Raw genomic sequence first — 16,987 nt, 5'->3', positions numbered from 1 at the left:
ATCTTTATCCACACATAACTGAATTTCATGTAACTTGTTACCTTTTGTCTGTACCTTTCTCACCTTAGGTTTTGACAAAAGCAACTGTATTGCCCTGTTTCATTTAAAATACTACTGCCAAGAGAAGTCCTTAGCAATAGCTTTGACTATGTTGTCTCTTCAGTATCATCACTGATTTCCCCTCTGCCCTTTCCTCAGCTGTACATACCCAGTCTTCACTTTGCAGCTCAGTGGGAGCTCTTATAATTTACTTGGGGCCCATGATGCTAGCTTTGATTGCCTGTGTATTAAGGTTTCAAACAAGGATTTGTCCCTCATTATCTGGTCTTCAAATCTTACCCTCCCACTTTCCCTTCCCATAATGAATACAGAGGACAAGAAAAAGTATTCAAGCTGATGATGCACTGAAACCATTGCTAATCAGGTGGGCAAATATTGACTCTGATTCTTTTCTATCTATGTGTGTTTTTTTGTTTTTTTTTTTAAACCTTTTGTCTTAACTTGGATTATAACCACTCTGTGGAAGTCCTTGCTTTCATTCTGTGTTTGTACAGTGTCTAGCCAGTGGGATACTGGTCTGATTAAGGCTCACAGGCAGTCGGGTAGTATGAATTAAAAACAATACAACTTTCTCTTCCTGCTACTTCTATAGAAACTACATGGCCAAATTCTGTTCTTACATCAGTATACATCAACTGAATAATACACCAAGTTCTCCGCACTGGTCTACTACAAAACTATTGCAGAAATAGCACCAGCATCAGTGGGGACTTGAGAAGAGAATCTGTCTTGCTTTCTCAGCTGTAGTATGAAAATTAACTACAAACAAAACCCACCCACAACCCTGTAATATGATTGTATTCCAGTACAACACATGTGAAGCTTTGTGGGCTAGTTGTCAGTTATTTTTCAATTCAGTAGTACAGGAAAGGTTTTTAATTATCATGTTGAATATCTTTCTTCCATAGGTTTTTAAGATCATTGTCAAACAGAAAGGAAAACTAACTTTTTTTTCTCCCTGCTTTCTTGATGTTAAAGAATGACCTAATTTTCCTCTTCCAATTATTTTGTGGAAAACATCACTTTTGTTTCTGTATCAGAAATGCAACAAAGTAGCATTCTTGAGTAGATGTTTTGCCTCAGAGCTCTTTATTATGTCAAATCCAAAGATAAGACAAGGTATGTCTTCAGTCATATTTTGACACAGCTGAGAGTTTCTGATCATGAACAAAATAAATGAAGTTCCTAAACAAAATTAAGGTGCACTGTCGGAGTTACACAAAAGCTTGCAAAACTGACCTTATTACCAATGGTTATAGTCAGCACACATTGTATGTTTGTCTTAAACAGTTCTAACAAAAAAACCCCAAACCATTAGTAGCCTCTTACTGCCATATGGCTCTTATGAAGGCACTTTTCCTCTTGGTGACTAAGAGGAGGTAGAATACTTCAGGTTTTCAACTGTGTGAAAGACAAGAGTCAGCAGACTAGATAACTTCCACCAGGTCTTGAAATGTATACTTTCACAAATATCAGACATGCTGTTTTTCAAACAGGAGCAGCATTCTCCCAACTCCTCTCAATTAATGTACTATGCCATTAAAAAAATATTTACTTAAGTACATTTTCAAGAAGTGATGCCCTTCCTCTAGCACAGACCCTTTATATAGAAGTATTTGAAGGGAATAACATTTAAAAAATTATTAGAAACTTGTAAACAAAGCAAACAATAAGTAGTAAAATATGAAGTCTGGCAGCAACAAATGAAAATCTGTTCTTATTCATAAGCCCAAACAAGATTCCTATTGAAACCTCTTCTGTGAACGAAAATATGTTTCTAGTATTAAAAGCAATGTTGGCACTCATGACCTTTTGACATAACCAGTCTGAATCTTTATTGTTGTAAAATGAAGTCACCATATAGAGAGGGAGAAGAAAAAAAGGAGGGAGTAGCCCTACTAAAGGTGCAGTTATCTTTAATCTCTTGCTCAATGAGCATATGAAGTGGCCAAAAGGAAGATAAAAGTAGAGAGGAGACCAAGATCTTTCTTTCATGTCATCTAATTTTTCTAACAAGTCTAGAAAATACATGCTCAAAGTTCATTTTAGAAAAGACATACGGTTAAGACTTGAAAAATTTCTGTACTTGCAATTAAATCTAGATTATAAATGAACATATTTACCTCATATCAGAAAGATTGCCTCAATACCAAGAATTGCTTGTTCTTGACTGATGCAGTATTTCACTGTATGGAAACAACACATCAAAAATAGATTTGGGGAACGGGTTGGAGTTAGGTTGCAAACATTTGATCACCTTAATGATGAGTTTCCAGTTCAAGAATTGTCCATTCCCCTTGAGGGGAAGAACAGTCTTCAGATGAAAAGCTTGCCACTGTAATGCTTGCTGAAGAATCATCAAGTGGAGACATAAGCTCAGTCCACCTACTGAATGTGTCAACTTGTGATGTACCCTGAGGATTTGAACCATCTCGTGCCAGAAACAGCGTCTGATTGATTAGACATTGTGCTAAGTTAAGGTCTTCAGGAACAGAGTTTTTGAAACCTACGTTTGAGTCCTGTTCAGATAACAGTTGCCTGAGAAGAGTCCAGTCCTGTTCTACAAACTGCTGATCTTCAAAATCCACGTCAAGAACTGCTGTTTCTGAATCCATCCTCTGTTCAATTGCTTCTCCAACATCCATCTCATATATTGGAGAAAGGGTTTTTGAAGGCCGATGCTCATACATGCAGGTTTGTGCCATTGTGTCATAATCATCTATGTCTCCTGAAATAATTCACAATACTGTACAATGTAAAAATTGCAGATGATCCTCCCCTCAAGGGTTGTGTAGAGCAAAACTTAACTCATTGAGGAAAGATAATCCAACCAGGTTATAAAGGGAATGATGGAGGGTTATACAAAATTGACAAAATTTTAGGCATTTATTTCCTATATAGAAAACAAAGTATGGTTTATAAATTAAGTTAAAGCAGCAATCACCACTGATAATTAACAATAACCTCCATAATTAAGTTTCTGATACAGAAAATGACAATGTAAATACACACTTAATGCACATGAAATTTCTCATTTACTACATAAATTAAATTTAGACCAGGAGGTGCATGGAGATAATTAATAGAGAATGATTACTGTATGGTGACTTAAGCTATGTCAGCTTAGGAAAGAATTAAAAACAAAATAGTTTATCCACAGGCTTATTTCCACATTGCACATGCAAGGGCAGCTGCAGGCAAGGGCAAGCAAACTTCAAAAAAAGAAAGAAGTACAGCTTTTAATGTCTTCTTTTTATGTAGTCTGGCTGAACATAGATCATCATCAGTTTTTCATTACTCTTGAATACACAATAGTTGATAACACTATTGTATATTTTTGATGAGATAAACAGACTGAGTTACTGGTATAAAGAAGACAAAACACAAAACAACTAGACAAGTATTCCATCTAGCCACATGAAACAAATTAGAACTTTTCTATGTGTAAGCATCATTTCTAAGTATAATCTCTATTTTAGGAAATAAGCTTTTACTGGTAAAATTTAGAATCGTAGACATCTGAAAAGCTCTAAGTCAGAATTCAAACCTGTTCCCACTGATGAATATGGCAAATAGTTATATTCAGTGGGAGAAGGATCCAAATTTATGTGAAATATATAAATAAATAAATTACAACAGTAATGCATATAGCTGTGCAGGTAAACAGTTCAGTGCGCTTTAGTTAAGGTTATTACTGTAGTTATTGCACATCCCATTCAGACATACTATATGTCGTCAAGCAGACAAAACAAATACTAAGTTTCCATCAGATGCTGTCAATGTTAGATTGGATCAAAAATAACTTAAGTACAGAAATCTGCATCCAATCTTTCTTTTAGCATTACATTAAAATTTCTTTCAACGTTTCTCATTGAACAGCACAGTATTTACGGATATTTCAGACAATCATTCTGTACCAAAGTGAAATACTTAAAAATATTTAAATTTAATGTAATTTTAGCCAAAATTACTTCAGTTCAGGATTCAATCCCATACAAATTGCCAAAGATTTCCCTAGTAACTTGCTTTTGAACGACTGAACGTTTCTATTTCTGTACATTACCTGGAAGTAAATCAGTATTAGCGTATTCTGTAGGTGCTGGTTGACTGTCTCTCACTTGGCCTTCCTGAGTCAGTATCTGATTCTTACTGGCTTCTGCAGGTTTTGCGGAGTTGCTCTTTTGCACATCAGCATTAGTTTCTCTTTGATGAAGATTCAGATGACACGGTCTTTCTTGAGATTTTGCATCATTGTCTAAGTATTTATTGCACTGCTGAAATTCAGTAGCCGCTTCATTCTTTGTGTTTAGTTTTTCCCCTGGACAAGGACTAGCTACTGAGTGTACTTCCTCTGCACAGTTTTGTTCAGTCATTGAAGCACCTTTATCCTCCTTCCCTGGGATTTCAGTACCATGAAGATGTTGGAGAGAACTTTCACTTTCATCCATTCTGTTGTCTTGATCCTTAGGCTGTTTGCAATCCAAGAATCCATCTTCAATTTCCAATGAGTATCTTGAATAAAAAGTCTTTCCATGGTGCTCCTGGGAAACACTGTCAAATACGTCTGAAGGAGTAAGAGAATCTATTGAATGCTGACGTGAAGTGTGAGTTTCCACTCTGTCATCAGATCCCAATTCTTCGCATTCATCTACTGAAAGTAAAACAGATCGTTTGAAACTTTTAGTTTTAGAAAACTCTTGACTTGCAGTAGCACTTTCTGTTGCATCTTCGAAAGCTAAATTATCGATTCCTTGGAACTGCTGAGCAGGAACGTTTGATGAAAGAATGTTTCCTGCAACATTTTCTGGTTCAGATCTGTCATCTTCTGTTTCATCAGCAGAAGAAGAAACTTGGTCTGCTTCCTGAGTAAACGGTGCATTGCCAAATGTAGAATTTTCAGTTTCTCTGGTTCTGTTCCTTGCACTTTCTTGATGAGACCAAATTTCAGGTTTTTTTCTTGGTATTTCATCATCACTTGTTGAATTAACACGGAAGAGATCAGAGCCTTCTTTTTTCATTTTGACTTCTATTCTAAGGCTGCTGTCATAAATTTTTAATTCTTCAGGTGTACTGGTGTCACTGCTGCTTCTTCCAAGAAAATCATGGCATAACATGGTGCTGCATTTAGAAATCCCTCTCTCATTGGATCCTTCATCATCTTGAGAGCCTCCAGCATCATAATCTTCTGATCTTGGTTTTATATCATCAGAGGATGTGGTTGCACTGCCAGTATCTGATTCAGGACTCTCTTTTGGATCTAGTGCACCAGTATTCCAGTGGTCCACAAAGGGAATTTCTGCATTTTCCTGGTTTTCTGGCATTTCTGTGGGATCAATAGACTCTGTGTAATTATGTGAACATTTGTCTCTTGTTTGTTCTATGGAATGTTTTGAAACATCATCTAAATCTACTGTACCTGATTTGTATTCAGGCAAGGCTGATGCGCCACATGACTCATCAGCTGGACGAAATCCCTCCATGTGAATGTGAGGAGGTGATGTTACATCCTCTTTATTAGTTATCCCTTTGGAAAAGCTTGGTAAAATGTTTTCACTATGGTTAAGACCTGTATCAGTGCTTAATTGATCACTTTGTTCCGTGCAGACTTTTTTTGCTTTTGGCTGTTCTACCAATTCTTCTGAAGTAGCAGCATTTTGATTTGTTTCCTTGGAAAAGTCTGAGTATTCATCACTGGTAGACTGTGCATGACAGCAAAATTCAGCAGTATTATCAGCTAAATTTCTGTCTTTATTCTGATTAATTTCAGCCTGATCCCCACAGATTTCTCTTGCTTCCATTCCATTTTGCAGTGAAACATGCAATTTAGAAACCGTTTCTCCTATAACTAAAGAAGATTTTGATTGTATTTTGTATTCTCCGTCTTCAGGAACCAATAACTTTTGCTTATCGGGCTGACGAGATGCCAGGAGCTCATCTTCTCTGCTACCTCCCATCACAGATTTCAGACATTCACTTTGCTTTGCAGAACTGCATTCATTGTTGTCATGAGGCTGAACAGTTGCCACATCAGCTGCATTTTTTCCAAGTTTCTGTCCTGGACTTCTGTGCTCAGAAGTCTGCATATTCTTCTGGACAACAGGAGATTCACACCTTGAATGTTTTGGGGTAGAGGACTGAGATTTTAATACAGATTGCCCAGCTGTTTTTGGTTTTGGGTCTTTATTGTTTGTTATCTCACCATGCTTTGACAGAGCTTGAGCTTTGGGCATTACGATTTTTGCAGTGGCTTTTGCTACAGGTGTTTGTGATGGCTTAATACTCTTCTTCTTGGCCGAAGGATGTTTTTCTGGGGGTGTTGTCTGAACCAGATGTTGTGCTACATTTCTTTCTTCATTATGTTTTGGAGACACTCCTGATTTCAGTGAATTTGGTGACTCCCCCATAGTTCCTAGCAGACAGTAAAATAAGTTAATAAATAAAGATTGTACATTGTAGTCAACATTTATGCACTGAATTTGTATTTGTGTGTGTTTGTGTTGAGAAGCAGGTTATTCAGGTTTTTGTGCAACTAGAGAATGGAAAGCTTGTTAAAGCACAAAGAGCAGAGATCTTAAATATAAACACAAGATGAAAACAGCATCTTGTATTTAACATACCATCTTTGGAACTAAAGTGCTTTGTAGACATAAAGGAATTTGACCTGTTGCTGAAGAAGCCATCACTGGAGCAGAAAGCAGCAGCTATCTGATAGGGATAAAAACACTGCACACGCACAGCATTTTAGCACAGGAAGTGATGAGTACTGTATGTAATTTATATTGTAGAGGAAATGAGAGAAGGCAGAAAATAATTACATTAGTTATAATGTGATTAGAATACCAGAATTAATATCCCTGCTCTGCCTGACAATGCTGCAAGATCTCTAATGACCATAAACTGACAGGATCTATGTTTTCTGTATCATAATGCATATAGGATAATGCAACTTGAACATGCTTTCCTACCACTGTTGGTGAGTGCCAGCTTCAAATGAGATTAAGAACAGCTCCATCCTGAATGCTTTGTATCTCTGTAATGCTGAGTTTCTTCTCTGTGCTCATAAAGTCATTTCCCACACTTGTGGTGGAAATTAGTTTGAGGCAGGTCAGCATCAGTACAGTGATTTCTGGGGGGCATCAATAAAAAGGGTGGCATAAACTGATGCTTCAAGAAGCTGTCTGCAGTCCTGATCTTCTGTGCTAATTATAAATGCTTGACCTACAGATTTTGGTTGAACATAATGCTAGTTGTAGTTGCAGTGGCACAAGGTAACTGCAAGTAAAAGGCTCTGCAAAGCAGATCAAAGCAGAAGAAAACAACAAGTGAAACTGTAGGCCGTCTCTTCAAATATTTTAAAATTGACACTTGGATAAATTTCACTGGTTAGGGCTGTCACCAAAAGTGAAATACGGAAAACAGAATTGCTCACAAGATTTTGCCAATGCTTGCAGTAAAAAGGAAAAAAAAAAATAACAGAGGGCTGTTTCATTGCAGTGTGAAACTATACCTTGGCTCTTAGGAGAATGGGTAGGTGTGTCCTGAGCCTTCTGCTGTGCTGCAGCATTGCTGCTCCCATTCCCTTTCTTCTTTAGAACAGCTTGTGCATTCTGTTCACTGGACAATTTTCCAGCTGTTTTTTTTGTTAGACTGCAAATAAATCATTTGCATTATTTTCAAGATTAGCAATGTTTGATTGTATTTAAACAAGCAGTGTATGTGTTTAAATCTATACACGTACATAAAAACATTGAAAATCCAACCTAAAAGGTATACTTCTTTTGGAAAGAAAATATACATTCACCTGTATATGTGCATATATGCATACAGGCACACGTACACACTCATATATCAAAATACAAATGACCAGTGTAATATTTCACAGGGTTTGAACTTCTTCCTGTCCAGTGTTTTTGCAGCTCAGTCTAAGCTATCCCCAAAACGATAATTTTACAACACCTTGGGTAGTCATTAAATGTTCCAGTATGCAGAATTCTGAATGACCTATAACAACATTCAAACAATTAGCATTAAAAAAAAGCAATAGAAAAAACAAGCCAATCTTTCATTTGCAAAATAGCTCCAACCACTAACTCAATATTTTGTTAATAACATGTGATAGACAGTCATTCTGAAATATTCTCAGGTTAAAAAGAACAGGTTGACTTTTAATAGCAAGTGTAACAGTTCAACTGAAAAAAATACCATTTCACAAGCATGCGTGCACGCACACACACCAACAAAACCCACCGTGCTGATTTGTAACAAACCTGCTTGTTGTGATATTAACTTCAGGATCAGCCTTTTTTTTTTTGTTGGCAACTCCATTTGACGTCTTCAAAGAAGACTTCGTTATCACTGTTGTGAAGTAAATTCTAACTTAATTATCAGATAAAATGCAGTGCATATCACTAAAAAAAATAATCTAACATATGAAGGTCAGCAATTGAAAATCAGATCGATGCTAAACCTGTAAAACTTACAGCATTTCATATGGATATCAGTTGAGGACAGACTTTTTAAAAACAAAGTCTATGAATTTAATACTCTACTAGCATACTAATAATATACTAATTAGGAAAGTATATAATAGTATACTGTTTTCTAGAGTTAATATTCGCTTATGGGGAAAGAAAGGGGACTTGTATCAATCTATAGTTTTCTTCTAAGGTTTCCCTAGGGAGTTTGTCAGTGCCTGCCTGGCCTGGGACAGCTCAGATGACGTTTTTGGGAAATAAATAAATATATAATTTATATAATATATAGTTTTATACATATATATATATATATATATATATATATATATATATATATATATATAAAAATTACCAGTATGTTTTTTTCCTTCTTCTGCCAATTTTTCCTCTTTGGATTCTTCTGTCTGTTCACTGGCAGCCTGGATATCTGTGCTGGAGTTTGTTAACTTGCTGGATGTTCCTGCTGCAGTTGCGGTGGATGGAGATTCCTTCCCAGTGTTTTTTTTTAATGGCTTTGTTTTGCTGGGCACACTTGAGGTTACCGTCAGCACTTTAGGTCTGGCACCTGCTGTTTTTCCTTCATGGTTCTTTAATCCTTTGACACTTCCTGAATTTTTTTGTCCACTTGAAGTGGATGTCTTTTCAGCATCTTGCTTGGCAAGCATGCTTTCAGCCTTTGCATTTCCATTATTTTCTATTTTTGTTTTTATAACAGCTCTAGCCTTTGGTGAAGTAGTTTTTTCCCCAGGTTTTGAATCTTTATTAAGCTTGGAAACTGTTTTTTTGCCATCTTTTCCCTTTATATCCTCATGCTTTGAAGTCTTACTAGTGGCGTTTCTATTGGTGCTCGATGCATGTCCAGATGCTCCTAATCCATCAGATTTCATTTTATCCCGATTAGTGGGAGAATCTCCCCAGCAATCTTTCTTGCCGTGTTCTGTCCAAGAAGTATTCCTTTTACCAGCAAATTCAGTGATGGATTTATTTAGCTAGAGAAAAAGCATCCGAAAGAAAACAGAAGAAATTTATCACACTAAGCAATGGTAATCTTTAATTTCTGAATCAGCTATTTCATAAATAGTACAGGAATCTAAAACAAGCTTCAAAAGTGAAGTAATTAAGATCTATATTTTCAGATCAGGTTGCTGCCTTTCAGAGGTTAAAAAAAAAGTCTTCATACAAATTTGTCTGTTTTATGTGTATTACCAGTGCCTGATGATGGAAGAAAACTTTTTTTTTTTAGCTACTTACGCATATTTTCCAAAGAGGAATAAAGGCTATACATTACTACAGACATAAGAATTAACTTAAAATTCATGTGATTCTTTCTTAACCATTACCAAACAGTGTCTCCACTAGAGAAGTGACAGTAATTATCCTCGCTCTCAGGCAAAGCCATTCTGAAAGATGGGAGAATTAAGTACATGAAATGGAATCTTCATGTAAGCACACTGTATCCATGACCATCAGATCATATGAAACCCATGCTAGTTTTCTATAAACAGTAATGTAACTTTGAGTGTAAATCTCAACAGAAGCGTTGTTGAGACCAGAGGAACATTTTTTCAGGGCAGGGAGTGAACAGACACGGTGCTGCCATGGCTGTGACAGCAGCAGAGATTCATTAGCTCAGGAGCAAACCATTTGGCCTGGGAAACAGATCAGTTTCATTACGTAGCAACAGGGGAATGTGAGATTCTGAACACAAATTCCTATCTTTTATTTGAGCTTATCTGCATAAAGCCAAGTCCTGAGAGGTTTCAAAATAATGGACGTTACTAATTGTGCAGAAACTGAACTTCACCAATGGAATACAAATTCTCCAAAAGGAAAATCTGCTAATTAAATTAGACAAATAATATGGAATATAAAACAAATAATGAAAAGAGTTACGTTTTCAAGCTTCTGAGTACTTCTGATATTTGGAGATGAAGTTTACCTGAGAACTAGTGAATACAGGTTTTTTGGCAAGTCTTCTGTCATCACCCTTGTCAAATGCGGCTGGAAGAAGGAAAAGCCCTTTATTGACCATTTAGCAGAAAAGAAAACTGAACAATTCAGACTATACTCATTTGAAATCAGAGAGCAATTCATCCTTACTTTATGAAGGCTAATTTTGGTGACATGGAAAACATTAAATGGAAAAATATGGTTTTCCGTTTGGAAAGAGAAACGTGATCTCTGTAACATCACATGGCCACAAGCAAGTTGTTTAACCCTTACTGTGGAGATAGAGAAACAGAAAACACACTTTTGTTGATCCAGTCTGACCTCATGTAACGCTTGAAGTGTACTGAGGCCTTACAAAGTGTGTACAGAAATTTACAAAAAAGAGAGACTGTCAGAATTAGAGTGACTTTTAAGTGATTTACTGACAATTATAAATTATACTATTTAAATAGGAAATTGATTACAGTAAGCTAAATTATATTAATTTTCAACAGTGGCAAAGCCAAATCTGAATGTACACAGTAAGGTCACGGTGCCTCTCTAAATAGCATATAGCTGCATGTCATGAGAGCAGTCCCTGTGATTGTCATGTGAAATTTGCAGGCATTGAATGCTTTTTTTTTTTTTTTGCCTGTTCTACTCTGGGAGAGAAGCACTTTTCAATAAAGCTTTTAAATCAATTGAGTTTACAGAATAGAAAAGGATATTTATAGTCAGTGTAGGCACCCAGAATCGATACGGTTTCCTTTTTTTTTCTTCCCAAATGTTTCAGCTGAAAAAGGGCCTTTAAGTAATGTTACTAAAAATTAATCATTCAGTCCCTCGTGCTCTGATGTATATTTGTACATACACAAAAATGTATCCATGTGTAACAATGAAACAAAAATTCTGTTGAATTCTTATGTAAGGTAACAAAAATATTTTTAACTGTAGTGCTGTAAAAATCATAGAAGAAGAGATATGCTGAAAATGGCACCCTGGGGACCTAATTCTTTTCCAGCAATGACTCTGCACTTTAATACATACTAACACATTAAGATAAAATCCATGCAAACCTGTGCCTAAGAAAGCACAAGACACGTTGTGAATGATAAAACCCACAATATCATCTGTCTTCTTGTGGCATTTTTCCTCCTGTTACAGTGTTCCCACCCATTCTATATAAATGGTTAGGTTAAAATCCTAAAAGACACACCTCCATTGCCAGAAATCTTTAAGACAGAAGTTAATTTAAATCATCTAAGCCCAATTTCACTTGAAGATTAAAATTTGTCTACCAGTATTACGTGATTTTTTTGCCTGTAATTAAAACCAGATAATTCATGCAGCCCTGCTGTTTACAAATAACATGTATGCTAACTCTGGATTACAATTTAATCTAGATGAAAGCAAAACAGTATCTGGCAAGACGGAGTTTGGACAACTAAGGCACACCTCAATCTTAAGTGTTTTGTTTCATATCGAAAGCTCTAGCGTAAAACAGTTTGAACATTATTTACAATAAGGGAACAATCATATGAACAAAGCAAACAGACCCTTCTGTTTTCTGAAGCCAGCTCCTTAGCTTCAGACGAACTTCATAATCCAGAAAAAAACAATCACAAATCTGTTTTCTCCAGTAACAGCGAGCTGTTATTTGACTACACCCCAAAATCACACTCCAAGACTGACGCTGCATCTTTCTCTCAGCATGTTGTAATTCTGGAATAAAATTTTCATCAGCCTGTCGGCACAAACAGCTCTGCAGCTCCCACAGCTTAGCTCCTGAAGTCTTTAACAAAAAGAACACTGAAATGTTTACCTTCTTTGAATCAAAAGTGCTTTGATTTTAAAGAGGTCTTAAACATTCTTTCCTGTTACAACATTGTACCGTCAAAGCTAATATTCAGCCACAGCCCAAACTCCACGGTTGGTTCCGCACCCTCAGGATACTTGTGGGCTTCAAAACAAAGAAACGCACAGAACAAAAACTCCTTTTTGTTGGGAGTGCTGCCTGCTACAATTTTTAGTGAACACTGTGCAGCTCCTTAGGGGCTCTCTGCAGTAGCACACACAATGTCACAATACCAATCAACTGTGAAGGCAAGCTGGCTGCATTTACTCCCAGAGCCCGAGAGAAGCATTATGCAAGAGACAAGCAAAATTTATGCATTATGTAGAATAAGATAAAGGACAGAAACAGAATTCATGGAACGGATCCTCTGTTTTGTGTACATTTAATATTTCCATGGTGCTTATCTCCTTAAAAATGAGACAGATAAGGCTTTTAATCCCACTGCAGTATTTTAAATGATTTAGAGTAGCTGTAAACAAGAGTAGAATCAATCTAGGTATTTCTGCTTCCCAGTATATACTCTCCTGAAAATAAAAGCAGGGAAGATTTACTGATTTCTACATTTGAAACTACCTACGCATGCTATTATGCATCTATTCTAACATAACATTTCAGAAACACATGACAAACCGTGCTTTAATTTGTATCTGGCTCCACAATATCACCTACATTTTATCTGCTAAACAGATTACTAAAAAAATTCTAATGCCAGTTGATGCCAGACATACCTGCTTGTATTTTCTGTTGATGGTCTGGCCGCATCAGCTTCCAGCCTTCTGTGTGACGAACAGCATAAAAAGACTGAACCAGGAAGACCCAGAGCTTATCACGCAGAGCCTGGATCTTGCACGTAAAACCCTGTGTTCAAGTAACAAATCAGCAGCTGGCGAGAGGCATATTGTCATAGCAACCAGTCATTATTCCTTTCAGAATCTACTTACTCCCTAAGCTAGATCAATGATGTCATCACTTTTATTTTATAATGGCCTGGTAGATAGAGATGCTGTTTTTGAAGGATTGTTGCCCACTGTGGTAATTTTTACAGTACTTTGACATCAAATCTCTTCAAGGCAGACTAAAACACTAGAAAACACTACATCCTATTTTTTTCTTCTTTCTTTTCCTTTTTTTTTTTTTTTTTAATGAACCCCTTAATAGTTCTTTACTGTCAGCTGTGTCACAACAAGGTCAAATACTCCAGGGAAAAATAATGTATCTGATTAAATTTTCATTGCTTTTACCAAGATCTATAATAGCACCAGATTGCAGTAATTCATTTTGCATTTATTCTTTGCTTGTAGCATCATTCTGGATTTTAATCAGTATGTCATATTATTCATGAATTATCCCCAGCCAACCACAGTTTAAATATCTTTGTTCGTTATTTAGATTGTGGGAATATACATGACATGTTAGACAGAGACTGACAGCTCCCCCCAGTCCAAAAAACACACACTTGGTTGACAGGCACCCCTTGCTTCAGAAGTCTGAAACAAAAAAAATCATAGCTGGGACTTTTACAAAAAGAAGGGTAAAAGATGCACAGTCAAATGATGCTCCCTTACTCTGTAAGTTTCACGTAATGCAACATTTTCATAAGATTTCCCTCATGACAAATCTGAGGCGACAGTAAAGATCAGCAGAGCAGTAGTGCCCGTGGGACTTACATTCTCAGTAATACACCTTGTTATTGCCATATATAGTATTTCTCCTTAAAAGAAAAAAGTATTGATGTCCGCTAAATAAATGCCAATATCTTAGGCAGATGACCAGCAGGTCCTTGCATTTATGCAGATGCTTTTCTGCCCAACTGCAGGACTGTGCCACCTGAACTCAAACTACATCATGCAACTGGAATTCTGAAGTGTAAATACCTGAGTACTTTGTCCTACAAACACTGCACGTTGCAAAACCTACCAACTCCTTCACGTCTGCAGAGTCCAACAACGTATCCACAGCTACAAGAAGAAAGCAGCTATTTTCATTATTTGTATTTTTCTCAATTGCATTAAAAATTAGTTCTAGGAGATCAGGTTTGCTGCTCATTGCCTGTGCCTGAGAAAACAACAGAACGCAGACGTTTAAAACAAAAGAATGTACTTTGCATCCACAAAAGTATTACTTAGCAGAGAGAATCTGCTGCTGTGTCAGTGCAGGAAGCATTCCAAAAGTTGAGCATTTTCCCGTGCATCCATTACATACATGCTCCACTCTGGGCATCTAATGAATAGTGTTGAGACCTCCTGCTAATCCAGAGTTTAGGAACAAACATGCTGTGATGAATTTGTCTCCACAGAAAACTCTAAATTCAAAGACAAAATGTTTTAACATCTCCATATTTATTTTATTAACCCTTTACACATTTTTTTTTTTTTTTTTTTTTTCCATTGGAGGAGTTTACCTGCTGTGAACAGGTATTTTCTAACTAGGATCTGTGGCATTGCCAAATTCTTGCAACAAAAAAATCAGTGGAAGTTTGAGTATGCTGCCAATAGTTATTCCTATAAGTACAAGCTGTCAGTCCGGGAGCTCGAAGTTCGGGAAGCTTGTGTACATACTTATCTCCATGCAACACAGAGATTGTCTCACTGAATTCTTCTGTGAACGCTTACTCTGAGGCACACACTCAAAAAAGGTATTAACCCTTAATATGGGTTAACGACACTTAAACTTAGCATTGCCTATTTTTTTCCCCATATAATTGTGTGTTGAAGCAAAAGTTGAACCTATTCTGATTATTTAACAGCCTGGCCTAGTGTGATGTCATACAATTTATTTGGAAACAGAGCAACTTGAGGGCACTTTTACCTGCAGCAGAATATAGAAGCCTTCACTTTGTACTACATGTAGAAAGTTTGCCACAATAAAAGTTAAGCATTCTTCTTGTAGCCTAGATGCCACGGCCACAGCTCTCTCGGTCCACTTCACCTGGGGAAGACTATTGATCAGCCGGTCACTTTCCATCAAAAGTGAAGCAACGTTCTTGTGGTTCTTAAAATAAAAGCAAAAATTAGCCTGTTGTCCAAAGAATTGCTGCTTGTAAGAGAACTTCTGTTCAGTTACTGAATGCTGCACAAGGATCCAGTGATGTGTTCATTTCCTTTTTGAAAACAAATTTGATTTTGATAGCTCTGAAAATGATACATTTAAAATACGAAAATTAATTTCCTACTATCTATTGCTGGTCACTGCTTTTGTTTCGTTCATACTTGTATTAAGTATTTATTCACATTTATTTATTAACTGAAGGCAGCTTCCACTGGCTAACACGTGGCTTAATCATCTAATCAAATCAGGGCTTCTCAGGAGGGGCTCCAGCAGAATTTGACTTCTCTCATCATGGTTTTTCTAACCATTCTAAAATCAAATTCACTTTACTTACCTAAAAAATATTGGTAATTTTCTTACATCTAGTTGGAATCCCATTTTAACATTTCTGTGCTTATTGCAGTGCCTTCCCAGAGATTTTCTACTCACTCACCTTTTCTTTGCCTCTCTAAGGGCTGCCCCATATTTATAAGGTTTTATGTTTGCAATATTCATAGAATCATAGAATCATAGAATCACTAAGGTTGGAAAAGACCCAGAAGATCACCCAGTCCAACCGTTCACCTATTCCCAATAGCTCCTACTAAACCATGTCCCTCAACGCAACATCCAGTCTTTCCTTGAACACCCATTGATAACCATTGAACACCATTGATAAATGAAAGAATAAAAATGTGATACCGTTTAACTGGGTATAACTGTTAAGAAGTTCTAGAGCAGAGCACTGTGAGGACTGCAAAACTCAGGATAGTTCTTGCAAAATTCATGTTAGACTTCTTTCTCCCTTAAGCAACTTGAAGCATTTTTGTAGATTTTGAGTTCTTAAAAACTTCAGAGTGAGGTATACAAGTTTTTGGATGGGGTCTTAATTGCTCAGAATTAAATGATCACTCAGCAGAACTGTTCTGTGGGCAGATGAGGCTTATTTTTTGTTTGTCCAATTTGTGATTACAGAAGTTCTATAGGCTTCAGTTTATAAAACATTGGTGAATCTTATAGAGACAGACCAAAATTTAACTCTCTAGAACAGGAACCCAAATACTTTAGTCCAGCCTCCTAAATCTTCTGGAGGGGCTGGGTACACTGCTAGAGTGGTACCCAGTACCACAGTCTATAATTGTTGTGCAAAAGCTGATAGATAAAGACAAATCATGAATTTCAGCACAAACTGCATCCACAGCATCTCATCTTATTGTAATAGGCACAGAAGGGAAGAAAGACCTGTAGTGGTGTGGGTTTACTTTCATGTTGTCCTGTTACTGTCTCACTGTCTGGAAGGGAGCCTAGAGCTGTGTCCAGAGTACACTCTAGTCTATGCAATACATTTAAGCTAGTTTAGAGAAGGGTGCAGATCACAATGCACTGATCTACGATCCAGAAAGCTATACTCAAAGCTTCTCAGATACTTACACATTGTATGACATACCACAAAGCCACCTAAATATTGCAGGAAGAACTGAGTGTACTGATCTAATACAGTGCCAAAACACACATACTATCTTGAAAGCTATAGCTACTATCTTCATTCTGTTTAAAACCAAAGCATGCTGGTAGAACGACTGCTTTTTATAGCTGTGGATACTCACAGTCTTCTTCAAGTACAGCCATATAGTTTTGAAAT

General features: G+C 36.8%; 1 protein-coding gene across 1 annotated transcript in view; it reads right to left on the bottom strand.

Moving 5' to 3' along the window:
* Positions 1-2,318: 2,318 nt before the first annotated feature.
* The window catches only part of BTBD8 (BTB domain containing 8), a gene marked incomplete at both ends in the record, with an annotated part of 31,056 nt that continues 16,387 nt past the window's right edge, over positions 2,319-16,987 (bottom strand). Inside the window, 9 exons of the mRNA XM_079536107.1 lie at positions 2,319-2,788; positions 4,124-6,469; positions 7,568-7,707; positions 8,328-8,415; positions 8,887-9,523; positions 10,474-10,535; positions 13,047-13,176; positions 14,236-14,373; positions 15,127-15,309. Of these exons, the coding sequence (XP_079392233.1) occupies positions 2,319-2,788; positions 4,124-6,469; positions 7,568-7,707; positions 8,328-8,415; positions 8,887-9,523; positions 10,474-10,535; positions 13,047-13,176; positions 14,236-14,373; positions 15,127-15,309 (4,194 nt within the window). The remainder of the gene's footprint in view (positions 2,789-4,123; positions 6,470-7,567; positions 7,708-8,327; positions 8,416-8,886; positions 9,524-10,473; positions 10,536-13,046; positions 13,177-14,235; positions 14,374-15,126; positions 15,310-16,987) is intronic.

The sequence above is a fragment of the Tetrao urogallus genome (genome assembly GCF_951394365.1).
Source record: "Tetrao urogallus genome assembly, chromosome: 5".
Lineage (NCBI taxonomy): Eukaryota > Metazoa > Chordata > Aves > Galliformes > Phasianidae > Tetrao > Tetrao urogallus.
The sequence above is the reverse complement of the archived record's forward strand: the minus strand, read 5'-3'. Positions and strand labels throughout refer to the sequence as shown.